At 44.7% G+C, this 27,649-nt stretch overlaps 2 protein-coding genes across 4 annotated transcripts in view; both read right to left on the bottom strand.

Annotated features, from left to right (window-relative positions):
• The window catches only part of CFAP251 (cilia and flagella associated protein 251), a 40,271-nt gene extending 20,316 nt beyond the window's left edge, over positions 1–19,955 (bottom strand). For 2 of the 3 annotated variants that reach the window (XM_075012644.1, XM_075012645.1), the window contains exons 1-11: positions 16,743–19,955; positions 13,241–13,536; positions 11,432–11,818; positions 10,943–11,083; positions 10,018–10,127; positions 8,063–8,171; positions 6,935–7,015; positions 6,121–6,198; positions 5,524–5,568; positions 3,518–3,735; positions 233–427 (exon numbers count right to left, since the gene is read on the bottom strand). In XM_075012644.1, coding sequence (XP_074868745.1) covers positions 233–427; positions 3,518–3,735; positions 5,524–5,568; positions 6,121–6,198; positions 6,935–7,015; positions 8,063–8,171; positions 10,018–10,127; positions 10,943–11,083; positions 11,432–11,818; positions 13,241–13,536; positions 16,743–16,788 — 1,706 coding nt within the window. In that variant the 5' untranslated portion in view covers positions 16,789–19,955. The remainder of the gene's footprint in view (positions 1–232; positions 428–3,517; positions 3,736–5,523; positions 5,569–6,120; positions 6,199–6,934; positions 7,016–8,062; positions 8,172–10,017; positions 10,128–10,942; positions 11,084–11,431; positions 11,819–13,240; positions 13,537–16,742) is intronic. The other variant, XM_075012646.1, reaches the window with a different exon arrangement.
• Positions 19,956–20,857: 902 nt separating this feature from the next.
• PSMD9 (proteasome 26S subunit, non-ATPase 9) lies at positions 20,858–27,267 on the bottom strand. Its single transcript, XM_075012647.1, has 6 exons — positions 27,097–27,267; positions 25,650–25,752; positions 24,342–24,535; positions 23,655–23,756; positions 22,372–22,460; positions 20,858–21,283 (listed from the first exon to the last, which is right to left on the bottom strand). Exons 1-6 carry the CDS (start codon positions 27,208–27,210, stop codon positions 21,256–21,258), a joined length of 630 nt encoding a protein of 209 aa, XP_074868748.1. The 5' UTR covers positions 27,211–27,267; the 3' UTR covers positions 20,858–21,255.
• Between the last annotated feature and the right edge of the window lie 382 nt (positions 27,268–27,649).

The following is a 27,649-nucleotide window of genomic DNA, read 5'->3' as shown; positions in this document are numbered from 1 at the left end:
CCTATCCCTGGTGCCTCACCCTGGAACAGCAGCTCTCTCACCAAGGAGCCTTGACATGGGACAGCAGCTCTTCCCCCATCCCTGGAGGCCGGTGTCCCATATTTACCATAGGGCAATGTGGTCACCCTAGGTAAAGCCAAAGCACAACAAAGAAAATCTGTTGAGTCCTAGTTGAACATTTCAACCGATTCTTACTAATCAATTATTAGATCCATCCCTGGAAGACTCTCACCTGATAATGAATGGCTGACCATTTATAGTGCAAGAACGGGAGTAGTCTGAGTTGTTGCTGGCAGGACTGGGAGAGGTTTTTGAAAAGGAAATGGACTGGATGGGCCCCAGCTTAAAGTGGCTGTACCAGTTCACAAGCTGCAGGTGGCTGTCATAGAATTTAATATGACCTTTGACATCACCAGTTACAAAATAGCTGAAAGGAAGGACAAGATTCTGTTAAACAAAAACATTTTTAATGAGTTTAAGAAAAAACCAAAGGCTTGTTTATTACACAAACATTCTCATGGCAAACGAGCGCGTAAATCTACACTTGTGTACCACTCAATTAGTGTCTGTGCGGACTCTGTTGCTGTGCACCAATAGTTCCCTGAGGCACTTCAATTGACTCCTGTTTCAAAGCAGAATACATCAACGTATACGACAGAACTTTAAGCACATGGCAGCAGGCTCCTTGAAGATACTTGGAGCATATTGGGTAGACTTACCATCCCGCTTGCCTCAAACTGTTTAGACCAGTCCTAATATTCTGCATTTCTCTAGGAATTTTTATGAAGGAAAACATTTCACAAGGCCTGATCCTGTTCTTATTTGGTGTAAGTCAAAAGTAACTGCACATTGTAATTAGTGGAGTTACATGGGTGCAGAACTAGCATGAGAGCAGAATCAGGATATTATATTTCACAATTCTACTGCAGGATATTTTCATCCACATTTTATAGCTTGGAAAAACACTCAGACAGATGACTTGAATTCCCCAAAATCACACAGGCTGTGTCTACACTACAAAAATAATTTTGAAGTTGTTTACTTCGAAGTACAACTTTGAAGTAGGGCATCTACACACACCCATTACACACACACACACACACACACACACTACTCCATTCCTGGGAACAGAGTAAAGACTTCAACGTTGGGCTCCCTACTTCAAAGTTAACTTCAAAGTAAGGGAAAATGTGTGTAGACTCTCTGCTGGCTACTTCAAAGTAGTGCCTAACTTCAAGTTAACTTCAAAGTTAATTTGTAGTGTAGACACACCCACAATGTGTTAATGACACAGCCAAAAACAGAACCCAAGAGCCTTGACTCCCAATACTTTGCATTAACCACTAGACACAAGGCCTTGTCATGTGAGGAGAAGTAGTATCTATATACTCTATAGTAGAAAGGTTTAGCATTAGAAACCAAGAACTCCTGAGTTCTAACTCAGCCCTGGATTTGATGTGTTATCTTGGACAAATCACTTAAATGGTCTGTGCTCCAGTCTTTCCATCTGAAAAACAAGGATAATGTTCTTAACTCACTTAACTCACAGGGAATGATGTCAGGGTTAGTTAATGTTTGGACAGCACTCTCAAAGTATAAACAATTAAATGCTAGGTGTTGCTTTATGACATCTATTAACTTCTAGTTTCCTATCCTTAAAGAGCACAGGTTGATACAATACTGCAGTTAAAGCTAAGCATCTAGTAATACCTAACAGTATCACTGTATAGCTTGCCAAGAAATTATTTTAAAGTTGGTAAAATGTCCTTTGACCTTGATTTCTATTCAGCATCTCTCAGATAATTTCTGAAGTGTCTTTTGTAAAATTATTGGCCAGAACAGCAAAATCTAAAGTAGATATTTTTGAAGAAGTCAGACATCAAGAGTGTCCTACAGGGGTATAGAATACAACTGAGGTACCAGGTAAAGAAAGCAGAGTGACTACCAGTCAGGAAGGGCTGTTACGTATATTGACTTGCAATGTAACATATGAGCACTACTATCCTCTACCGGATGGAATCTGCCAGACCATGTAAGATAAAAACAAAAAAGCAGCCAGGTAGCACTTTAAAGACTAACAAAATAATTTATTTTATTTATTAATTTATTCTGTTAGTTTTTAAAGTGCTACTGGAGTGCTTTTTTGTTTTGATAATATACAGACTACCACGGCTTTCTCTCTGTTACTATTCAACAGGTAGGATAAGCGTGTATCAGTTCCCCCTACTGGCTAAAACAGTTACAATTCGCTTTATAGCAAAAATTAATCCCTATGGAATTAGTGGGCAACTGTGGAGCCTGTGTATTAGGTATGGGGTGGGAGATTTCACAGATTGTGACAGAGTATATTAAGTGAGACCCTATTTTTACTATTCAGTACAGTGAATGTAGATGGTTTTAATGGCTGCTAGCTTATGATTGTTAGGGGAATAAAAGCCTGCCTTATATAATTACAGAAGGGAGAGTCTCCCCTTTACAGTAATAAGGAGCATTTTGGCCAAAACTGTTGCTTATGAAAGCTGACAGAACTCATCTGAAGTCAGTGGAGTTTCCTTCTTATACCACAAGTGAATTTGGACTTTTCATACAGTCCCAGAAGAAGGCAAGATACTGAACTTTAAAACAGCAACACTGGTATGCACATAAAATAAATTTTATGTTTTTAGCATTAATAATATCTTGCCAGGGCCTTTAATTCTGTACCCACTGTATTAACTAAAGCCACACAGATTTGTGTGTGTATGAATATGGAAAATATTATGTATATTATTATTTAGAGTGGCAATTTCACAAGTGCTCCCTCTGAACAAAGCGCACCCTGGGAATAGATTTAGAGCACTGCTAAAAGTGTTGAAAAACCCACCTTTGAACTCTAAAAGCAACCCCAGCTTACATGTCTCTTTAAAATTTTGCATAGTGTATAGGGACAGTAAAGTTCTAGTATCATTTGTCTGAGGTGAGCCACATACACCACCATTTATCAGAATGAGAGACCCTCAAATTTATGTTATTAGAAACTTTATACTAGACCATATGCCGCCCTTTGGCCTCATAACTAACATGGAGATCCCTGATCCTGTGATGAGTGGATTGGCTTGATTTGCCACTGCCTTAAACTTCATATAATCACTGACAGTTGTACAAAGTGGGTGCAGAATACTATCGCAACAGAATATTTTCCTTGCTTTGCAGAGGTGTAATGGCTGTGAACAATCCAGAGAATCCTGTTTTCATTTCAAACCAATTCAATATCTCAAATACACTGAAAGATAACAAGGGCCTTACTAGTTTTTACCTACTGGTACTCAGGCAAACCTCCATTGACTGCAATTGGAGGTTTGCTTTGGTGAAGACTTCTAGAGTTGATTCAAAATAAACATATGCTGAACAAACAGTGCAAAATTTAAAAAAAAATAAAAACCACCTTTGAACACTGATATTTAATTTCAGCCACACACACACACAGGCTTTTAAATGCCCACATTAGCTCAAAAACAGGACAGCGTTTTATCATTACCTGTCAGATGCAGTAAGCACGGTGAGGGCATCTTTCTGCACATACATCAGCTTAATAGCCATCATATTATGTGGTTTTACACACAAGCTGGCAGGCGTGGACGGTGGGCAGACTGCATCCCACACCACCAGCTTTCCTCCCGATGTGGCTGTGAGAGCTTGGAAATTGCTAAAGTGAAAAACTGACTGACTAAAAAGTCCTACTGTCTTGTTGAAAGTCTGCAAAGGAAGCAGAGAGACCCTGTGTGGCATTCGCTGGAAGGTAAAACCTAACCTTATCCTTGCAACATCTATTGAAATTAAAAAAGAGTTAAAAAAAAAACTCATAAATCTGAGATCAGGAAACAAATTATCTCCAAATTCCTGGTGTTAGAGGCAGCAAGATAGGTTAGAGAACAACAGCTCCATTTGCTCCTGAATATCTACAGAGTTCCAGCTATTTATGTGCTGGTCATATGGAGGGGCTTTGCTGGATGAAGAAGAAGAAGAAGAAGAAGTTCTCTTCATCTGCTGGGCTTTGGGTCTTTCCTACACCTTGTTTCCTTCCCACTGCAGATGGAGAGAGGGACATCAAACCCTATTTAACTAATGACTGCCAACGTGAATCTCTCTGCCAGTGCCAAGTGCTACAGACACCTCAGCTGGTTATTGGCAGCTCCTGCCTCTTCAGTATGAAGCTGCTCCCCAGTTCCACATTAAGAAGTGACAGTCCCCCTCCCCTTATGGCAGACCCAGCAGAGGCCAGTCTGTCATGCAGACAATGGGAGGAAGGTCCTACGGCAAGAAGTGGGATGGGACCAGCTCTTTTTGGGAGCCCCATTCCTATCTCACCCCCCAGCAACCCCAGACTGTTCCCCTCAGGTACCCACAGTGTTCCCTACCTTTCCAAATTACCGCACCCCTTTCAAGAGTCTGATTTGTCCTGTGTACCCCCAAGTTTCACCTCACTTAAAAACTATGTACAAAATCAGACATAGAACCACAACAGGGTCACAACACGCTGCTACTGAAAAACGGCTGTCTTATTTTACCATACAATTATAAAATAAATACATTAGAATACAATATTTTTACTTACATTTCAGTGAACAACAGGAGTGGCCAACCCGCGGCTCTCAAGCTGAATGTGGCTCTTCCAGCCATTAAATGCAACTCCTCCTCAGAGCCAGTTACAGGGAGTGCCGCCTGCCACTCTGCACACGTGCCCCAGTGTTTGGTGGGAGAAGCACGGGGTGGCCATGGAGACAGCGGCAGCGGTGACTCTGGTGAGTCTCCCGCATCGAGTTAGAGTGGGGGAAGGGCAGGAGGGGTGGCTGGCTCTGGGGAAGGGGAAGGGCACTGAGCCACATATTACATATTTGTAATAGAGATAATACAATATTATATTTATGATAGATAGATAGATGGGTGGGGACAGACAGACAGACAGATAGATAGGAGTGCAAAAATCTATCTGTGGGTCTTCGTCCCTACCTGGTTGGCCAGCCTCGGCATATAATATACAGAGCACTATAAATAAGCCCTTGTCTGCATTAAACTTAAGTTTGTACTCACTTTGTTAGTGCTTTCTATGTAGCCTATTGTAAAACTAGACAATTATCTAGATGAGTGAATGTATCCCTGGAAGACCTCCGTGTTTCCCCAGGGATACAGGCACCCCGGTTGGGAAGTACTGCCCTAGATAGCCATTCAGCATCTCACAATCAACCAATGTCTGAAATGTTATTTTACAATAATGGTCACAAAGCAACAGGGGATAAACTGATATGGAGGAACATCGCAAGATTACTCCATTCAGGACACTGTGCTTGTTCAGTAAGACAGACAGGTCATCGCTATCAGGAAAAAAAAACAGTCCAGCTAAACATCTACAATACTCACTCTTCGAGAACAACAAGAAGTCCTGTGGCACCTTATAGACTAACAGATATTTTGGAGCATAAGTTTTCAGGGGCAAAGACCGGCTTCATCAAATGCATGATACTCACTCTGTCAGTTAATACTCACTCTGTCAGTTAAAGAAGGAGCGCTGTACTGCAGACCAGTTCTATCCTGAGGAAAAAACACAGAGAACTTGTTCCACATAAAAATAATCATTTTGAAAATGGACTTTGATCAGAAAAGAAGCTCTGTCTAATATGCTCGTTCCTGTTATCTGGACACCAACATTACAATCCTATTATTACTATACTAACATTTAGTTGCCACCCCCAAGATTGGCACCCCATTCCGCCAGGCGCTGTGCAAATATTGTGGTAAAAGAAGACAGCTCACTGAAAAGCTTACAGTAAGTGGAACAAAGAAAGGGCTGGAGAGGAAATAGAAGAGCTGAGTGATTTGCTAGGGGCCACAGAACTGACAGAACCAGGAACAGAGAGCAGGACTCTTGAGAGACAACCCAGTCCCCACTCTGCTGCCATGCTGAAACAGAGGTACAGTATGTCTGTCTCCACCCTTCTATAAGCCCAGTATGCTCAGCTTTTCCATTGTATTTCTGAATGTAGTGTAAATAACATGTTGGAATAATGTTTTCCCTCATAGAATTATCCTGTTCCAGGACCACAAGAACTCCTAAAAATCACATTAACACCTATGCTTACTTACCCACAGATAAAATATCACTTGAGTTTTGCTGTTGCTGACTAGTTCCTTGTGATTTTTTGGATTAAACACAATGTAGTTCTGAAATTAAAACATCAAAGTCAGGTTAACATTCACACTGGCCAATGTCGGGCACTCACACGTATCCATTTGAATGCTGTGGCGCAGCAGCTCACTGTGCTTCACAACATCCACTCTTCTTAGAGTACCTCTAGACTATTCAGAAGATCAACCCCACCAGGGCCAATCTTCCAGAGTTCGATTACACACACGCCTGGCAGAGATGTGAAATCAAACTCTCGAGTGTTGGCAGTCGTATTGCTGTAGCTAGAGCTGCATATCTACAATGAACTTATCCTCCCAGTGTAGACCAAGCATTAGAGATATAGTGTTAATCTGCAGAGAATTTGACCCATTGGTCTGATGCTGTTTCACTAAGGCCTTCCTATGTCATTCTGGCAAGTTAATGGTGCCTTAAAGTGGGTACAAACAGCCTTGTGAGCTGGACCCCTATGAGGAGTCACCACAGCAGAGAGTCATCAGCCTAGCAGAAGTGTGCTAATCTATTGCTAGTCTCAGGGCCCATAGAGGATCATCCTGGGAAGCAGTTACTGTTTCTGGGGCTGCTCTAACATACACTGGAGTCTGCACAGAGCCCTGCACAGCCTCAGAATACAGCAAGGCAACAACAGCTTTGCCTGGAACCCAATGCTATTCCTGCCCCAAGTGCAAGAATTGAGTAAAAAACAGGCATGCTCTGTTTAACAATGGTTTGTTTCCATTCTCCTGATCCCTTTTAACAATCAGAATTACTCACCTGATAACCGAACGCAGGTTGCAATTCTATACTAAACATAGGTTTGTCTTCAGGTGAAGTCCACTTCCAAATGCAAACTCTCTGGCAGACAGGGGAAGCAAGGTAACATCAATATGATTTACTGAGCACTACTGCACTGCAGTCTGAACGAGCCTAATCCATCTTATTCAAACTGCAGCAACTCCAGGAAAATCAGCAGGGTGGCCTGGGGGAGCACGAGAGCAGAACAGAGCCTAGCAGGGTCTTTCTGGTTAGGCTGGCATTTTAAAAATTGATTACATGAGACACTGATTGTAGGCAAACTCAGAAATTAATACCTAGCAGGCTCAGGCCTGCAGTCAAGCACACTTTTTGAACAGAAGATCAACAGTCTGGGGTCTGTGTCCCAGGGAGTCGTCAAAACTATGTTATAAATCAGTTTTGCTGCAGCTGCATTTGAACCACATTTACATATGGCTATTTGCCAAACAAGAGTGGCCTGAGGGTGCAGAACAATTCAAGAGGTCATGCCATTCAATTTTCACTTCTGCAGGCCTGGGTCCCAATGTTGGCTCAGGTGAACTCAAATGAGCATGAGTTTGGTGGTCTTTAGTTGAATATGTGGAGACGACATTAGAATATAGTGTGATCTTCCACTATCTTAAGCCCGGCATATTTTGGCTTTAATATTGGGTATGAATAACATAGCAAAGCTAATTTTGCTGGAAACTCCCATTACATCACTGCTCACTAGGTCTCATACTATACTCCTACTGACATATTGGAGCAGACTGACAATATGATCTAAAACAAACAAATTTATGTTTTGTTTTTTTTTCGCCTGAACTGAAAGGTGACTGGACTGCATGTTGCTAGTTACTGTAATCAGGATATTTTAATGAAAGATCTGTCAAAATCAGAATAGTTTATCCTGAGTTATGCATGTTTCTGAACATTGCAACTTGAAGATACATGAAATTCAGACCTGAATTACCTCTGAGTTTGCAAAACCAAAACTCAGCTGCCATGATTTTGCAAAACCAACCCTCAGCCTCCCCAGTTTTACTTACATCCTCCTTTTAGTTACACTGGTGCAAGTTTGCAAGGTTCAGTCTCTACAGGATGCAAAAGAGAAAAGATTATCTTTACCTGTATTTTGCCAGCACCAACCGTTACCAAATACTTAGCATCTTGGGAAATAGCAATAGCACCAACCCCATCTTCTGGATGACCATCAAATATTGTACGCACAGGAATCCTGCAGAACAATGCATACACAGTTACTAATTACACAAAACTAATTATGAAGTTATTTATGACATAAACAATTAAAATATTACTTTTAACTATCACTCCAGCCCCAAACACCCAATACTTTTCACAACATTCTATGACCTGTCATTTTGGAATCACTGTTTCACCCTCATTGGTGGCAAAACTACCACCACCCCGAGCTGTTACAAACTAACTCAAAAAAATTTGAAACACTGGGAGACTGGGAATCCTGCTTCAATAGTGCTCTGAGGGCAGGGGGAGTTATTAATCAGTAACTCTTTTTTTCTTTTTTTTTTTAAATAAAGTATTGTCATACAGGACTCCCAGCCACTCCCATCAGAATCAAGGGTCATAGAATAGAATCATAGAATCATAGGGCTGGAAGGGACCTCAGGAGGTCATCTAGTCCAGCCCCCTGCTTCAAGCAAGATCAACCCCAACTAAGGCATCCCAGCCAGGACCTTGTCAAACCGGGACTTAAAAACCTCTAGTGATGGAGAATCCACCACCCCTCTAGGCAACGCATTCCAATGCTTCACCACCCTCTTTGTGAAGTAGTTTTTCCTAAAATCCAACCTACTCCTCTCCTTCTGTAACTTCACATCATTGCTCCTTGTTCGGCTATTTGACGCCACTGAGAACAGTTTCTCTCCATCCCTTTTAGAGCTCCCCTTCAGAAAGTTGAAGGCTGCTATTAAATCACCGCTCAGTCTTCTCTTCTGTGAGCTAAACAAGCCCAAATCCCTCAAGCCTATCCTCATAAGTCATGTGCTTCAGCCCCTGAATCATTTTTGTTGCCCACCGCTGAACCTGCTCCAGCACATCCATGTGATTTTTATACTGGGGCACCCGAAACTGGACACAATATTCCAGATGTGGCCTCACCAGTGCCAAACAGAGGGAAGCAACCGCCACTCCAGATCTATTCAAAATGCTCCTCCTAATGCACCCTAATATGCTGTTAGCCTTCTTGGCTACAAGGGAACACTGTTTACTCATATCCAGACTTTTATCCACCACAACCTCTAGGTCCCTTTCTGCTGTGCTGCTTAGCCAAATTGGTCCCCAGCCTATAACAGTGCTTGGGATTCTTCTGTCCCAAGTGCAGGACTGTACACTTCTCCTTGTTGAACCGCATCCTGTTCAAAGCTGCTGTGTTGCTTTCAGAGCTAAGATTCAGCTTCATATTTGAGGGCCTCAGCCGAGTGTAACGTCTGAACAATGCACACTGAGGGCTGTATGTTTCTAAGGAAGCTCCAGCTTCTTGCCTGTTTTGGGTCTGGTTGAAACTGCTCTGGAGGAAGCTGCAGCAGTGGTAACCAGGAGTGGGAAGGAATGTGAGAAACAGGTTCACAGCCAGTAGCCAAAGCCTCACAGCACAGAATTCTAAGAACTAGAGCCAAGATTTAAAAAAAATGTGTGAGTAACGTCAGGTGCCCAATTATGGACATAGGAGCCCAACCTCAGGCAGTCACGTGGAAAATCTAGGCCTAGGGGTGTTCTGTCCTATCTCACGTGGGCCTATCTACCTGGGCTGATTTGAACTGAAGCCATTACTCCACCATGGCCCCCTTTGATGCTATTTATCCATCCTGCATTCTTGGACTATGTAAAAGATGAAATGGCTAAAATATCAGCTCAGGAAATTTTCCTATTTCTTGCTTGGTGGGTCTCAATTTTGTTTTTTTGCTAATACTGGGACAAGAAGGTTACGTGACAGTTAACACGGAATGCTGAGAAACTGGCATCTCCTGGGCAATCTGGTGCATTTGCTACAGGAGAGACAGAATGTGCTCAAACAGGGGCTTTTGAAACCCCTGGGAACTTACCCTGAGAAGGCATCCCACACGATGATTAGGCTGTCAGGTCCTTGGTCAGCTGTTACAATCCATCGCCTGTCTTCGTTTACACACAGACAAGAAATGGAATTAGAGTGACCCTAGACAGCCAAAATAAGAGAACGTATCGTGAAAGGTCTTGGATCAACATTTTAATGCCATCATTCTCCAACAGTCTAATAAAACTGCACCAGCTGATGCTGTGCATGACACCAGTGACAGTCTCTATGTCCATATCTATTCTCTCCTTTCAAACCCACCTTCCTTTTTACCATCTATATTCCCCTCCCTCCTGTGTCTTGTTTTGCCTTATTTACACTGTGAGCTGTCCAGGACAGGAAACAGAACATGTCTTCTCTGTATTTATAAAGTGGAGACTGATATATATTGTCATTTGTAACAGAATAACAAAAATCTTTGATAAGGCTATAGTTCAGTGCAGACAAAATTCATAGCACAAACAAGGTATATGCTTATGAATATAAGATGTAATATTGGATTATTTTTCATTTATACAGAGCCCAAAAATGCGCAGTGCAGGGCACTCTGCAGCCATATGCACAAACAATTTATAAGTATTTCCCTGGTAGAGATCATTATATCATAAATGTCAGAAGAGCTGTATAATACCAATGTACAAGTGAGGAGCCAAATCAGCTGAAGATAAACAGATTCACTGAGGCTCTCCACTGCCCAACAGTGAAAATGCAGCTGAGGCGGGGTAGATGTGACGGATAAAAAGGTCATCAGAATGTTCTTTAGCTCACAATAGGTGAGTCTGCTAGTGCCCTTCCTGTGGGTGGGTTCTACACCTGTAGGAAGAGGGTTCTGTGCCTGCAGGTGGGATTCTGGCCTGTCTCTAGCAATGCGGGTCAGTGCTGTGGGAAAGATGTTCTCTGGGACTGGGTTTCTGTACCTGTAGATGATACTGCCTGTTTCTGAGTATGTCGTGGATCACAGCAGTGTGAGAGGAAACATACAGAATCACCCTGTGCTCTTCATCAAGGAGGCTACAAACAGGGAGGGAGCTGTTGTAACCAAACACCCAAGACAAGCTCTGTAAGGAAAACAGTTACTTCTTTACCCTAAGCAGTGACAGAGTTATCACAAAACACCACCTCTTACTTTTAGATAGCATCTATAATCTGCTTCAGTTCTAATCCCTTCAATCAGCATTGACATCCTGTTGCCTTTCGAGGGGACAGCAACACACTCCACCCACATTTGACCAAGAACACTGCAGAAAATCCCTTCTGATAATAAGTTCCCCCCGATGCACTAAATCTGTTTTGATTGGCAGAAGATGAAAATACAGCTGCTAGTTGTTAGCTATGACAGAGCCAAAAGCCATCAGAATAACTTTTGACACCGATTTCAACCTCCTACAAATGCATACGATACTCACAATTGGATGTGTTTTGATGTGCTCGTTCTCTTCAAACAACAGGCCAGGAGTGGCTGAGGACACTAGTGATTCCTCCGCGGCTAGAGCTGAGCTGGCAGTGATGGGTGCTTCTAGGGATCCTGTCTCTTCTCGGCTCACTTCAGCTCCTGCTTCTACATGCAGGATTTCCTGGTCTGCAAGGCTGTCTTTGTGCTCCAGATGTTTCTGGTCACTTTCTTGCACCTCTTGGCTTGTTTGCTGCATGTCCTGTTGGAGTTTGGTGGAGCTTGGTACTCGAACAGGCACTTCACTCTCCCCTTGTGGCTCTGTGGGCCCTTGCTGTTCATCCTCTAATATTCCTGCTTCTCTTTTTTCTGATGGCCCTTCAGTGTCATCAGTCACAGTTTCCTTCAAAACAAATAAAGGCTTCAACATGCACTTTGCAGAATGAAAACTGTATTCCTTCTCTTCCATCCTGCATTGTGACATTAATCTGAATGCTACAATCCTATTGATTATTCAAATGCTATCAGTTCTATGGTGGATTCCACTCGTAGCATAAAGTACGAATCCATTTTTGGGCTGTGACATTAATAAATTCCTCTGCTGGTTTTAAAAGCCTCCTTAAGTTTTCTGTCAGATAACCTGATAGAAAATCTCTCTCCTCTCTCAATCTTCCTTCTGTTCATAAAGTCCTGGCCTCCTCTAGGTTCCTTCAATCAATCTCACTGCTGTTAAGGCAAGAGATTTCTCTTCTGCAACACTAGTAGTCTAGATCAGCTTTCCTGAATTTCCCAACAAACCTCCATATCTTTTCTAAGCTCAGATGAACATACATTTTTCTCTCTGCCCCAAGCATATTACATGATATGCAAAAACAGTACTGATCATGTTTACAGTGTCACAGGTGGCCACAATGCTTTGCAAGAAACAAATATCAAATCAAGGCTAAAGTAGGGGGAAGTAGGAAATAAACTTAAAAAAAATAGGAAACGCAAAAGTTAAGGATTTGCTCCTAATTTTAACTTGGCTACATTGCACAACCTCTGCATGGCACACCACATATTTAACAACCGGAACTCTAATATGTTAGAGTTGCTTAACAGGGAAAATAAAAATAGAAATTTTGCAAACCTAACTGCTTGCCCTCTTTCTAGATCATTAAGAAATATATCAAATAGCAGTGGATGTATGGGGAAGCCCACCATTAACTTGGTGCTATGATGCATACGGACCATCTAATTCTACTCTGTTTTCTGTCTCGTAGCCACATTTGATCCATGACAATACTTTCCCTCCTCAGGACAACTTAAATGTCTTCAGTAGCCTCTCATCACAGAAATAAGCCTAGCTTGGGGTTTCTACCTTCTTCCACTGTTTCTGAGCTACAAATGTCAAAATTTCATGGAATCATATGACATAAGCCCAGGTTTCCCCCATTCATAACTAAAACATAGCTCCAATTTTCCAAGCATATTCAATAACAGACTGAAACTAAGCAAAGGAAGCCGAATAAAAACTATGCTTTAGCTGAAGGATTTCATCTTAACGATAGAATTTGCTACTGAAAATAATAATGCCTCCTTGTACTGTTATTGTCCATTGAACTCTGTGAACTAGACTCTGTGGAATTGTATGGATGAAAGAGAGCAGACACTGACTCTGGGAGATGCTTTATTTAACGCTCTACAAGTGCAGTGTAATTCAGTGAGCATAAAAGACTCCATAGAAAATATGCACTGAACAGAGTACACCCTACTAGTGGTGTCATAAGCTAGCCAAGCAGGGAAGCTGGCAATAGGAAGTCTATTATATGATGTCCATACTCACATGTTCACTTATTGTGATGCTTAGTTCATTCTCTTGTGTCTCAGGGGTGGCAGCATCCTTTTCTGCTGAGGGTGGTAGGGGCTGGACTGCCATTTCCATAATGTCTGTGGATTCTGTGTCACCCTCTACCATATCAGGTGGCATTTTAGTTACCTGCTTGGATAATTCAGTCTCCCGAGCACCTTGTTCATCTTGTGTCTTTTCTTTTGAAGCTCCATTTCCTTCTGTACTGCCTCCTGCTGGTTGCTCCACTGGTGGTTTATTAGAATCATCAGCCATCTTCTCCAACAAGATTCCTTCCAAAAGACACATTATCTCAACTATCATCCCTCGCATTTACCATGAACGCCCTCTAGATCAGAGTCCATTCCCCTGAGAAGGTGGCGCTTTAGTCTCCTAACTGGAGCTGTATCAGATAGGAACCCAAATAACTTTGATCCTGAGCAAAATCCCCAAGAGAAAAGAGCTGGGGATGTGAAGTTGGTCCAAAATATTAAAATGTCCTTACCGTTTGCTACTATGGCCCAGAAAGGGCAACAGAACCCCACGTACAGCCATGTTCAGAGAAGGACGTTAACTCCACCAGAAGCTGTGATTCTCTCTCCCACCCGTTCAGTTCAAACATCATATTGAACTGTGTGGGCACTACAAAGGCCATGAGCAGGGGCAGTGAGTTATATGGCCCCATGGTCCAGCAATATTCAGGGCCTAGGGGCTTGGCTCAACCAATGTTCAGAGACGGATCTCTCCCAGGGCCCTGCCTGCTATCCCCACACACCTGCCCCCCAGAGCACCTCTGCCTGTGTCCTGGGCAGTGGCTGGCTGCCTGGACTCTCTACACAGTGCTCCTTCACATGCTCTTACCAGCTATAACAAAGTGAGCAGTGCCAGCGACAGACAGACAACTTCTGTGTATGTTGAGGGAGGAGGCGCACACACAGGAGAGGCAAGGAGGTGTCCTCGCCTTGTGGGGCCATAGGAGCATGTGCAGAGAAAGTGAGAAGGGCTGAATGTGCTGCTGGGGGTTGGGACAAGTCACAGCTGTCAGCTGGGAGAGAACTGAGGAGGAATCCTCCTCTTGCCCCAGTCCCTGGGCAGCCTGCCTTCACGCCACACTCCTCGTCCCTGCCCCGCCCCACATTACCTCAGCGTTCTCACCCTCCTCAGACCCCAACCCTCTACCCCAGCCCTGATCCCCTCCCACACCCCAAGCCCCTCAGCTCCCACCCCATTAATTTTGTTACGTGCATCAATTTGGAGGTGATTTGTCACATCACGTCCGTCGTGGTGCGCATAAACCAGACTCCTTCCACACAAGCTGCTATTCTAAAGTGACAGTCTTAATATTTTTTCTTACAATAGTGACATTGCGCAATACGCTCGACTCTGGACTTACACGTAGTTTGCATTCTTGGGCACCCCCGTGTAAGTCAAATTTCACACAAGTTGGGACAGGGTCAGGGAGGGGGGTCCTGCCGCCTTTGGTCCCCCAGTTCTGATAGCGCCTGGGTCCTGGCTCCACTCCGCTAGCAGGAGCCAGGAAACGGACCAGTGCTACTGTCCTAGTCAGTCTCAAGTGGAGAAAGGGGTAGGGGGGAGCCAGGAAACTGACCAGCACAACTGCGCTAGTCGGTGTCCCCGCTGCTGCAAGCAGAAGGGAGCCTGCCAGGCTGCTGCCTGGTTCCCAGCTCCCCGCCACTCACGATGTTGCCTCCTGTTATTGCAAGAAAGGTATAAGTCAAAATCACGTAAGTCAGGGATCTACTGTACCGAGAAACTGTTAAACACTTACTCTTTCCAGGCCATTTGTACATGATTTTAAAATACATATATTGGCTCTACAAAGCACATGCGGGGGTGAGGTGGGACCTGTCCCCATTCTGGACCCCACCAAAGCCGATACACACTTGCTGTGCCAGGCCTGAGGATGCACACTGCACACTTCAGCTCACGTCCCATTAGAGGCCTCTGTCTGATTCGGATCTGAGGGCACAGCTGTGCTTCTGTCCTTCGCCAGCTCACCGTACATTTTGCACCACCCACCAAAACACACTTATCTGCACCAAGGCTCGTTACCAACCAGGGTGTGAATCACTGAGCTCCTTGTGCCAGAAACCAGGGAGAGCCTCGGCCCGCTCGTCCAGCCGAGACAGGAATGCAGTTGAAAGAGCAGCTCCAGAACACACCTGCCATGTGCCTCTCTCAGTCCAGCTGCTCGGTGGCCACTGCGGGGTTAGAGTCAAAGAACCTCCCACCTTTTCCTGTTGCCTCATTCAGACCCCACCACCATCTCCCCTCTGAGCACTGCTCATGCTGCACGTCCCTCTGACTCCCCAAAACCCTTCCATGCCCTTGGCCAGGCTCCCTCACTCACCCACATTCCTTTTCCTCAGGCCTTGCCCCAAATCACCCTCCACGGGCCCCACTCTCACTTCCCACTCCCTTTCAGACCCCTCTCAGCCTCACCTGCTGCGGCAGGCCCAGCTCCTGCCCAGCTGCCTGGTTCTGTTTGCATGGGAGGCCTGTTCCCATAGTAACAGCTGCTGGTGCAGCAGGCAGGGAGTGACAGGCTGGAAAGGGCAGTCCCAGAGGAGCTTGCGGGGCAGGAGGGAGGGAAGGGGAGACATGGTGGGTACAAAGGCACTACCCAGCTGGGGGGAGTTCCTCAGGGGGTGGGGAATAAGACAGTGGAGCTGGATAAGTTTTTTAAAATGGGGGTGCCACTGAGCGCCAGTGAACCAAACTGTAAATCTGGTGTGAAATGGAAACCATTTAAAGCGAGAGGGTGTTGCATTCCTATTTCCAGCACCTATGGGATAGGAGACACTTCCTTGCTCCCACTGGCTGCTCCTGAGTGCATGGTACACAGGCCACCCCTGCGCTCTGCTACAGGACACTAACAGGCAAAGGTGAGAGTAAGCGGGTGCACCCCAATGCCAGGCACTGGTAAGACACTGACCTGGCCTGGGATGCTACCAGCACCCTAGGCTGCATGGTCTCCAGACCTCACCCCTGGCGATTCAACAGCCAGGCAAAGTGGCGGCCATGTGCCCTGCCCTGAGCTCCCCCATGCCCCAACACCCCCAGCTCTGACTCCTGTACCTCCTACCCCCATCCCAACTCCCCCACACACACCTCCCAACTCAATCCCTAGCTCCTGCACCCATCACAACCCACTCCCCTGCCCTGACTCCTGCACCAAGCCCCTGGCTCTCCCTCTCACATTTAAATGTCTTACAGGTACTGTCCTATCACAAGCCTCACCCACAACAACCTCCTGCCCTGCGCCGGTGGCATATAAGGGGGAGCGTAATATGGCAGAACCTGTCGAAACTTGTTACTTGTACTCTGGCTGACAGGACCCCAGCAGCTCCTTCACCCTCCTCTACCCACACTCAGCTCCCATTCATGCCTACAAGAGAGACCTTGCCTGTGAATCCCCTGTACAACATGAACCCAGCCTCAAGGACAAGCCCAATGTCGCTGGAACAAGGGGGCTCACCTTGCAGCAGAAGAAGCTTGAGAGATGGAAGACCTGAGCTGAGCATACAGCACACTAATACGTCAGTTGAGTTTTCTGTGCCACATCACTGCCTTTCAGAAGCTTGCATAAGCACGACTCCAGGAGCTGCAGCTTTGAGAAAAACTCTAAACACTGTGAGATCCCCTGATAATATATCAGAATTGGCAACACATCCTCCTCCTTCCTCATTCCCTCATCATCCAATCACTACATCTGCTCCCTTTGAACATTTTGAGTGGGAAAATGGAGCAGAGCAAGCTAGAGAATAAAAGCATTGACTTTAGCTCCTTTACCTGTTTGAAATAAGGTATTGGGTCCTCAGGTTGCACAGCGCTCATATAAACAATCCATTAACAGCGTTGTCCAGGGTAGGGAGAAATTCTTCTTTGAAAGCAAATTTGCAAACATATATTTCAAAAATATTGCTTTCCCTCAAAAGATAATGAACTTTAAACTATCGGCTGCTGGATTCATGCTTGCAACAGTAAGTTCTTTCATATCCAGCAACCCCAGGACCAGGATGTTGCTGGATATTCAAATACTCTGGATAACAGAGATTTTTTTTCTCCTCTGAAACATTTTTTCAAGAGAGAGCTTGGCTGTGTGAAGTGCAAGGCTACTATATTAGATCCATGAAGCAAAAAGGATAAACAACTTTTGAGTGTATATTTATGTATCAAATGGAATGAGGCACACTTTAGGGAGTTGAAAGATAAAATGACTAAGGAAAGCAGATACAAACTGGAACTATTGCCTTACTTTGCACACCTGAATGTTTGGAGGACTGGGAACTTGGCTAAAATTCAAAGTGAAGCCAGTTTTCAGCTCTAGTGAAAGGCTGAGATTCCGTGCTCCCTCTCCCACGCTGAAGATACATTCAAGGGGAGGGGAATTAAAGGTGGACTCTGTTCCAGGACTCCAAATAGCAGCTGGCACAATTTGGTCAGCCAATGACCGTCCTTCAATTACTTCAGCCTCCCCAGGCCTACCTTTGCCTTGCAGCACAAGTGTGACTGTAGTGGCCTGCAGTCAGGCCTGCCTCCTCGTATTGTGACATATTTCTCTGGCCTGTAGCACCCCACACCACTAGCCTGGGACTTCCATAGAGGCGAGTGTTAGTCCAATTATGAACAGCCAAAGAGTGGCTCCACCCAAGAGCAGGGAGAAAAAACAATTTACATTTGTAGTTGTACTTTGGTTTGGTATTTATTAAAATCTATTTAGTTCAGTATTTAATAAAAACCACTTTATCTTGTTTCTGACAGTAGTGTTTTTCACTATAGTAGCAACTCAGCCAGCAGCTAGATGCCTGGCATCAACGGTGAAAGGCTTTGACCAACTAGACTTCGTCAGGACCCTTGCTGCCTTTCTCAAGAAGTCAGGAAAGCTGAAGGTGCCTGAGTGGATGGATATGGTCAAAATGGCCAAGCATAAGGAGTTGGCCCTGTTGGACGAAAACTGGTGCTACACCAGAGCAGCTTCCATGCCCACCACCAGTACATGCACAGCAGGGCCAGCGTCAACTTCATGATCAAGATCTATGGGGCCCAGCAGTGCAATGGCGACATGTCCGCCACTTCAGCCACAGCTTCAAGAGCGTGGCCAGGAGGGTGCTGCAAGCCCTGGAGGGGCTGAAGATGGTGGAGAAGGATCAGGAAACTCACCCTCTCAGGATATAGAGAATCGCCTGCCACGTGACAGCTGCAAACAACAAACATTAAATGTCCAACAGATAATAACCCTAGTAAACAATAAGTTAGTGCAAAACCTGGTGATTATGGATTGTTATATAGTCCCACTAACATTCATTCCATCATTTCCTACCTTTCTGTAATTAGACAGAAAGGCCAAAGTCCACTCTCAATTACACTAGTACAAAACCAGTCATTCCCCTTGATACTGGTCTAAAAGACTAGCACATGTGCCTACTTCTGTTCAGTTCCTCCTCACTGGACTCTTGTGTGTGGTCTAAGCAGGGAGTTTAAGGCCTCTCCACCTGCAGGCTGCATCTCATTTTGCACCCACACTTTGCTGAATACAGTGGCTGCTGTGCACCAACACCTCTGAATGACTGACCTCTGGGTCTAACATAGAAAACACCCACAAGCAGAGTAAGCAGGAACAGTACAGCTGAAAAGCAAACGAGCCTACCCCACGCCTTGGGAGACTTCACAGAGCAGGAGGACTTTCAAACATGCAGTCACTCTGGAACTTAGGTTCTCTGTTACGGAAGGAGTAAGTTCCCAGAGTGTAGCTCTAAGCACTACTCAAGGCCATGCTAGGCAGAAAGGGAAGTGGGAAGCAGAGCCAACATTCCAGGCAGTGAAAGGATCTGAGTTAATGGGCACTGACATTTCTCTGAACCACTGTTTAACTCAAACACATCTTTACGTTATCATAGCTATTCCAGACTTATGTCCCAAATGTAGCAGATTCCAGCATTCTGCCCAAACCTGATCCTCCCTGTTACAAGTACATGTGATGGCTGAAATTGACATCTAACTGCCTGATTTGTGAGCACAGGCAACTGTCCATCAAAGTGACATCAACAGCACAGGTAAAACTGCAAGTGGAGAAGGGGAGTCCTCTTCTGACAGTCACCAGTAATTTAGGCAGGATGCATTTTTAGAAAATTGTTGACAATTCATTTGCAAAGTCCTTCACGCTACTGTTCCCCATTTCAGCTTGTCAGCTCTCCTATGGGACGGACACTCAGCAAGACCTGCAAGTGTTTTCTTTGTATACGGAGAACTGGGAGTTATTTCATTGCCAATTGGTGAGGAGTTTTAGCTCTACATTAAAAAAAAACAAAACAAAAAAAAAAAACAGAAGAGGTTTAATTGGTCAAAGCTATAAAATCATTTTGGCTTCGGCAGTAGTTTAAGTTCAGCACTTGCCAGTGCAGGAAGCGATAAACTCTTAATGCAGAACCGATGCCAATGGACAAATAGGTTTTATACACCACTGAGCAAACTAGAAAAGCTCTTTTTTTACACTCGTTTTCCAAGAAAAAGCGTAGTGGCTGAACTAAGTTTGTCCTGCCTCTTGACTGCTTCAGTGAAAACTCAACGAAGAGGAAAGAGCCGGCTGGGAGTCGATTAGGGGAAGGAGGGGCCTGATGTGGAAACATACAAGCAGTCCCCTCCAAACGCACTTCTATACACAGCTGTTCACACCACTTCATACAGGTAGCACCAAATTATCACAGTTTAGAAAAGCAATGCTCCTCTTTGAAGCTTTAACAACTCAGCTACATACTGGCTTGTATATATAAACGTTTTGTAATACTGCTAATGATCAGTCATACTTTAACAAAGTTTCACACCTGAAGGATTATTAATAGGCATTTTAATAATTAATTTATCTGGAATATGGGTTCAATAGGCTGTTCACAGCCATGGCTTAAAACTTCTAAATAACACATTCTACAGAACTGCTTATAACCATACATAATGTATACACCACACATCTGTAAAATACTTTAAAGATGTATGTGATTAATCCATTATAGCCTATGGAACTTCAATAGTAAGAGGTGTGATCAGCTGATGACTAGAGACTAGTATGAATCTGCTTCTGTTGATAAGAGTCTGCCCAAAAATTGAAATTTTGTAAAACATATCCTTTTCCAGAAATTATGACAGACATACATATAACTGATATTAGCGTCTTTTTTCAAAAAAGAATTCCAAGAGAAAACAGCTTAAAATAAAGCAAGCCAACAAAAGGCTCCTTGCAGTGCACGCAACCCGAAAACTGCAGCAAGGAAAATAAAATTAGGAAACTTGATATAAACCAAATGAGAACTAAATTACAGTCAAAGCGATAAGAATTATAACAAGCAATCACAGCACCCCTTCAATTTCACTGACACCATAAATCAATTAAATTAAAAAAACCTTTCAGATGTAGTTACCTCAGACATTTTGTAACACAATGTTCAAAATCATACGGCATTTCTCTGTAACAGACAATATAAAATGCAATTCTGAAATTGAAGTACACTTCAGCCCATTGAATACTATAGCTGCTCAGGAAAATCGTTAGATAAAAAATAAATGCCAGTTATCACCAAAAATATAAAAACAAAAAACCCCATCTTAAATCTTTATTGACAAATGTTACGTTCCATGAACAAACAAAAAATATTCACTAAAGGTTACAAAATAATGTGGCAAAGATTCTAGCTAAAGAAAAATCATGGACTTCGCTTTGATCTTACACCTGATTTGCATCAGTGAAAGTGAATGTCCTATGACTCTACAAGCTATTTCCCATGAATCAGTACAATTACTAATCATAACCATGCAGAGGTCTGTTGAAAGCAATTCAGGTGCAGTATATCTGACAGGCTGGAGGTCAGAACCTCGGAACCCATTACAAACACTCCAGCTTTAGCAAGCAGATGTAGGTTGCAAAGGAAACTTTTCAAATCACGCTGGAGTTCACAAAGTAGGCACAAACTTTGATCTTATTGTCTTCCAAGCCTCAATCATCTTTGCAAGGGAAGAATATTGCAGCTGAAAAAAATGTGAAGGAATAATTTAGGTCTTTCGCATTAAATCCAGAGTAAGGAAATAGGGGGGGGAATTTTTTCTTCTATACAAAAGTTCCACAGCCATAACCCTCCCCTCCTGTTAGCCAGAGCCCCACACACAATTCCTTCGCATCCGTAGTGGGCCAGCAGGTTGCCAGACTACACCCTCTCATTCCCAAACTGATCTCTTGATATCGTGCACCTCCCACACCGCTGCTGCTAAACCTTTAACAACTGACTTTTACATAATGTCTTTCACTGAAGGATGTAAAAGTGATCATCAAATTTGAGAGGGTGATGTAAGCAGACTGAAACATGCCCAACTCCATGAGAGCAATTAGTTCTGTCCGTACTGCAGGTTTCACAGTTCTGATACTGTGTGGAAGTCCCTATCCATTCTGTGAAGTGCAGAAGACTATTGCACCCAGCTGCATCTGCAGTGGGAAGATCCCGTCTATGGCTTGGACTATGCTAGGGATCAAAGTCGATCCCAGATATGCAATTCTAGCCACACCATTAGTGTAGCTAGAATTGATGTATCAGGATCATCTTTGTTCCCTGGTGTAGATCAGGGCTCTTCAGGCTAGTGACTATTTTCCTTAAGCACAATGATGACACGAGTAAGAGCCACTGAAGTCGGTTCCTCTAGTGAAGGAATTACATTTCCAGAGCTGCAACATGCTGTAACATGGCTTGGGCCGGTCTACGCAGGAAAACCAAATCATATTATAAACCAGGGGTGGGACACAAAAGGGTGCAGCTGCACTTTGTACAGTGCCAGCAATGACCCTCCTTGGTTGGCATGTCAGAAGTATGCCTTGATAATGAGCAAAGTGGCACTCAAAGACTTTGGTGCTGAGGAATGCCAGTTTGTAGTCTCTCTCAGGTAGAGGAGCAAAAGGGTGATCTGACAAAGCACCAGGAAAATATTAGTGCTCTGCCAAAGGCTCAGACCCTCTTCTGCTCAGCAATGGAGTCTTCCTGTTTAAGGCTGGCTTATGGCATACCAATGATATTCATGTACTTTGCCAACCTGAACTCAGAGGCTATGGAAGGAAATGGCAAGCTTACCCCAGGAGTCCTTTCCCAGGCCAGCGTTTCGGAGTGAGCCCAAGGTGTAATTTCTTGCCACTACGGATCACAGTCACACTCAGCGGTTTCTGAAAGGCAAGAAAAACAGCACCTTTCCCGGTCAAGTTGGCCCTGCTCCCGTTTCCCTGACCCTCTAAGAACATAAGAGTGGCCATACTTGATCAGACCACGGGTCCATCCAGCCCAGTATCCTGTCTTCTAACAATGAACAATGCCAGATGTTTCAGAGGAAGTGAAAATAATAGGGCAATTTGTAGAGTGATCCATCCCATCACAATCTCAGCTCAGAGGTTTCGGGACACCCAGAGTATGGGGTTGCAACCAGTGCTCTCTCTATTTTTTCCATCCATGGGCAGAATAAATTTTGTTATGTGCACCACCAGTAAAAATACACACTACCTACTGTGGGTGCTCTGCTATCAGCTGAACGGTACCTGAATCTCCCTTGGGTAGCCACCCAAATGCTCAGCTTACAGGGAACACTGGTTGCAATCCCGACCATCTTTTTAATCTCCCCTCAGATAGAAGCTGTTCTGTGTCCTTAATAATTCTTTATGTTTGATTATAAACATATAATTTATTAAGATGGGCCACCTAGAACTGCAAGGAGTATTCAAGGCATGGATGCACCCTGGACTTACATAGTGGCCTTATGGTATTTTCTGTCTTATTAAGTACCCCTTTCCTAATGGTCCCTATCACTCTGTTCATGGTTTTTTTGTTTGTTTGTTTTTTTTTACTGTTGCTGCTCATTAAGTGGATGTTTTCAAAGAACTATCTACAGCATCCTCAAGCTCTCTTCCTTGAATGGAAACAGCTAATTTAGATCCCATTATTTTGTATGTATATTTGGCATCTCATTTTCCAATATGCATTACTTTGTAGTTATCAACAGCGAATTTCAAGGTTACAGAAGAGAGTTAATACTCCTCTCCCTCTCAAGCTTATCTCCATTGCTCCTTGATTAGCTGACAGGAGGCAGCAATCTCAATAGAGACAACACATAATATCTACATTGCTCCCAACTCTGCCAGCCCAGGAAAGAACTCAATGCTTCTCTATGGAAACCAGCTGGTTTCATGGACAGTAGTAACAACATAGCTACAGGGCCAACAGTCACATCAAAAGCATCAGCCTGATGTTCGGTTTCATAGTGGGAAATGGAGACCAATAGTCTCTTCGAACTACCACAAAATTAAAAACATTCAATCTTCCATTCAAGACTAAAAATAGACCTCAGCCGAAGCCAGTAACCTGCTCACCCCTTCACTGTGCTGTACCACGGTGGCAATATTCTGCAGATTCTGGAAGTTGTGTGTGTCAACAGAGCCAAACTCGATTATCTCATCATCGACCTGTAATCCCTTTACAAAAAAGCAAGAGGAGAATATCATCATTTATTCTCAACGATACACAGTGCTTTGTGTCTATATAAAAACATCTTTAATCAAAGGCTCCTGAAAGCAGCTGGTGAACATTCATCTAGGTTGTGCCTCCATTTGAGTGTCTTAAAATTTAGATTACACTGCATGACAACCCCCGCCCCCCCCCAACAAGTATGGGAGGAGTATTTATTATTTCTACTACACAGATGAGGAAACTGAAGCACATAAGTGGTGACGTGGCCTTACCCAAGGTCCTACAGTGCTTCAGCTGGAGAGCTGGGGAAGAACCCAGTTCCGATTCCCACCCCAATGCCTGATCCACTAGCTAGATGTTCTAACATGGCCACAGCTCTACAAGTTATAGCAATGCATACTTTACGCTGTGTAGGCTAACAGAAACAATTATGTCCATGAGGAAAGATATAACCATCCAGCAAGAATCTGGTTTAAAAACAGAAGATCAAACTTTGCTCCTGATTTTAGATGGGGAGAGAGGACCACCTGCCCTATCTGGGGTCCAACTGGCAGACTTTGCTCCATTGGAAACAAGATGACTGAACTTGCCGAGATGCTAGCCGGGGAGCCTGGGGTGACAGCATTCACTCTGGCAAAGGGCTGAGGCAAACTCTGGTTCTGATTCATTGCTTCAGCTTGAGCTTCTGCCTCATCCTTTGCACGCTTCTCCTTTTCTCGGGCGTGTAGCTGATGGAGAGCTTTTTCCACCTGCAGCATTATGGCCTTGTGATCATTCTGCAAACCTAAGGGTGAGACACATTACCACTGAGAAGTCAAGAACAATAAAGTTTTCATTTAAGGTCCTTACTTAGCAGATACATTTCTCTCTCTCTCTGCCTGAGATTCTCAGCATTCAGTTAAAAGTATTATGTTCCTTTTAGGCCTACATCATAGAAGAAACTATGCTAGGAACAACCTCCTCTGGCTAGTGTAGCTGCTCCTAATTTGGTTTCTCTGACAAGTTAAATCTTTGTTAGGCAGCCAGGAACATGGGTTACAATAGGCATCGCCTGATAGTGCCATGGTTACAGACTGACAGCTATTTCAGAGTACTGCTCATGAGCACAGTCACACAACAGATGTATTTTCAAACAAGTTGTGCAGAAAAAAACATGTTACAAATTCAATAAAATTTCATAGAGCAGACCTAAAATATGGACTAGAGAGATCAGTGCCCACATAAAGAACACTAAGCAAGCAAATCCCCTTCCCATCAAAACACCCCCTACATGCCACAATCATTTCAAAACAATGACTGATGTAATCAATTCCTCCACAAATACAAAGCAAGAACTAAATTTAAAAGGTACAGTGTCATCTAATTTTGAGCCCAACATTTACTCTGTAATTAACACAGAAAGATTTTACAATATTATTGTTTTATTAGTGATTAATAAATGCATTAATAATGCTGCACACTGCATTTTAGCTGATTCCTTTTTATGACAGAGCCACTACCCTGGCACTTTTGTAGTACGTGACCAGAGGGGAAAGTGGCTTAGAAATGAAACTCAAATTGACATGTTTTTATTTTCCAAGCTGAATGAAATGAAAATATTAAACAGCAGTAGGAAGTTATTACTATAAAAATGGTTGCAATTCTTTTTACTAATAAAGAGTTTTAATAATCTAAGCTATTAATAAACTAAAGAAACTTTCCCCTTTAAACATGAGTTTCCAAACAATTTCCCTTTATGCAAATGTATTATTCTCCGTTTTGTTTCTTTATATTTGCTGAGAGGAAAAACCAAACCAAACCAGACCAGATGTTTGTAAAACAAGAGCCAAATTTCTGACAAGTATTAGCTGTCTCATTTAGCCCAGCCCCTGAAGACTTTTTAGGATAGAACTGCTTACAGATAATGTTGTGCCTGGCTGTACGGACTTGGTATATGTCAATATCAGCACGTGGATACCCTTCCGCATCGACCAGTGGCTCGTTCATCCCAACTCCCTTTTGCTGCAGGACAGAAATACTTTCATAGGTCAAGTCGCCTGTCTCAAGAATACCTTTTGTTTCACAGGTTTAAAGGATAAAAATATGGCATCTGTGGTCTCAACACCTTGTTTATTAGCTTGAACTCAGAGGTGAGAGTGGGCCAATATGGCATACAGGTTAGAACTAGCCAGAGGTACCAGCCCATACATGGCTGACATTAAAGCCCTCCTACAACCATGTTTGAGCATCACTGCCCCTTTTGCTCTCCTCTGGTCAGTGGCCCTGCTGGACCTTAACAGCAGGACCACCAATGGGGAAGAACCAAAGGAGCACCTGTGCTGATGATTTAAAAAGGACCTGGGGTTCCCCTGTGCCACTAATGCAAAGGCCACAGCTGCAGCCAGGAGCCTAGGGCCCTTCAGATCATCCTTAGAGCTCTGCAGATCCCAGCTGCCCCCACTACCACAACCCTGGGGCTCCTGGCTGAGGCAGCAGCAGCCACCACAAAGAGTTGGCTGGTGGAGTCTTACCCCCAACCTCGTCCTTCTGCCAAAAGCCCTGCCCCTTCCAGGGCCCCAGATGCTTCCCACCCCATGTTGCTAAGGATGGCAATTACCTTCCCCCCTGCTTGAACTAGAGTCCATCAGGGCACTGCACATCTGAGGCTTGCATAGACCCCCTCAGGACCCCCAGACTGCCAGTTTTAGTTGGATGCCTGCCTGGGTGTTTCATCAAAGGAGGTGACATGAAACTGAAGAGCAATCTCTAATTCCTGGAGATGAATCTTTAATTCCTGGAGACACCCGCCATTAGCCCTGGCCTCCTTCCCCACCCTGAGCCCTGAACACACAGAGGCATCACATACTGCCCAGCTCAGGTCTGTACAGACTCCCCCAGCCCTGGCTGTGACTGACAAACTCACACGGACAGACTAACTCACACGCGGACAGACTGACACGCATGCACACACTGATGTGTACACACACGCACAGACTGACTGGCACACAGACAGTCATATGCACACTGGCACGTGAACACCCAGACAGAGTGGCACACAATGATGCACACACACGCATACACAGACAGGCAGACAGACAGACACTCTGTCACACACAGACTGACACGCGCTCACTGCCATGCACGCACATACAGACACCCGGGCACGCGCGGACACATGTACACACAGACAAGCAGGCAGACAGACTGTCATGCATACAGACAGGCACACATGCACATGCACACACACACACACAGATGGGCACACACAGAACAACTGGCACACACGGACAGGCACACAGACTCACGCACACACAGAGCTCGGCGGGGGGGGCGGGAGGACACGCAGCCCCACCCCCGCGCACTCACCCCCTCCAGCACCGCGTAGCAGGCTTTGATCTGGGCCTCGATCTCATCCTTCCTGCGGACCAGCTCCTGCACCTCATGCACGGTCAAGGCCTCTGGCCCGGCCTCCCCCGCCATCGCTCCGGCCCAGCAGCGTCACGCGCCGCGCGGCAGGACGGGCCGGAGGAGGGGCGGAGCAACGCAGGGAAGCGCCCCGCCCCCGGCTCTGGGCGGGGCTGACGGGGGGTGGGCGGAGCCAGACACACGTGGGCGGGCGGTGGCCGGACGGCGGGGGGAAGGGGAGTTGCGGCTGCGCAGCCAGTGCAAAGCCCGGACGGAACCGGGCGTTGCAAACCAGCCGACCCCTCCCACAGCCTGGGCGTGGTGAGGGTCTGTAAGCGGGCGCGTTTAGAGGCTTTAAGGGCGGTACCGGGGTGTCCCTGTCACTGCCTCTTTATCTGCTGTTCCAGCCGCCTCCGTCCCAGGCGTTGGGGGAAAAATCGGCTGGATCGGTTCGGCGTTTCGGCTTCTTTGACTAGCGCCGGGGAAGTGGGTCTGACCCACGAAAGCTCAGTAG

This window comes from Carettochelys insculpta, chromosome 18, assembly GCF_033958435.1.
Source record: "Carettochelys insculpta isolate YL-2023 chromosome 18, ASM3395843v1, whole genome shotgun sequence".
Taxonomy (NCBI): domain Eukaryota; kingdom Metazoa; phylum Chordata; order Testudines; family Carettochelyidae; genus Carettochelys; species Carettochelys insculpta.
This window is presented reverse-complemented; position numbering and strand designations above follow the sequence as displayed.

Excerpts from the sequence above, each read along its gene's own strand:
- PSMD9 (XM_075012647.1), bottom strand. The coding sequence starts at position 27,210 with ATGGCGGGGGAGGCCGGGCCAGAGGCCTTGACCGTGCATGAGGTGCAG. Across the intron at positions 23,757-24,341 it reads GCTCCCCGGCTAGCATCTCG|GGATTACAGGTCGATGATGA; the intron begins GCAAGTTCAGTC and ends TTTTTTGTAAAG. Across the intron at positions 21,284-22,371 it reads CCTGGGAAAGGACTCCTGGG|CTGCAATATTCTTCCCTTGC; the intron begins GTAAGCTTGCCA and ends CATTTTTTTCAG.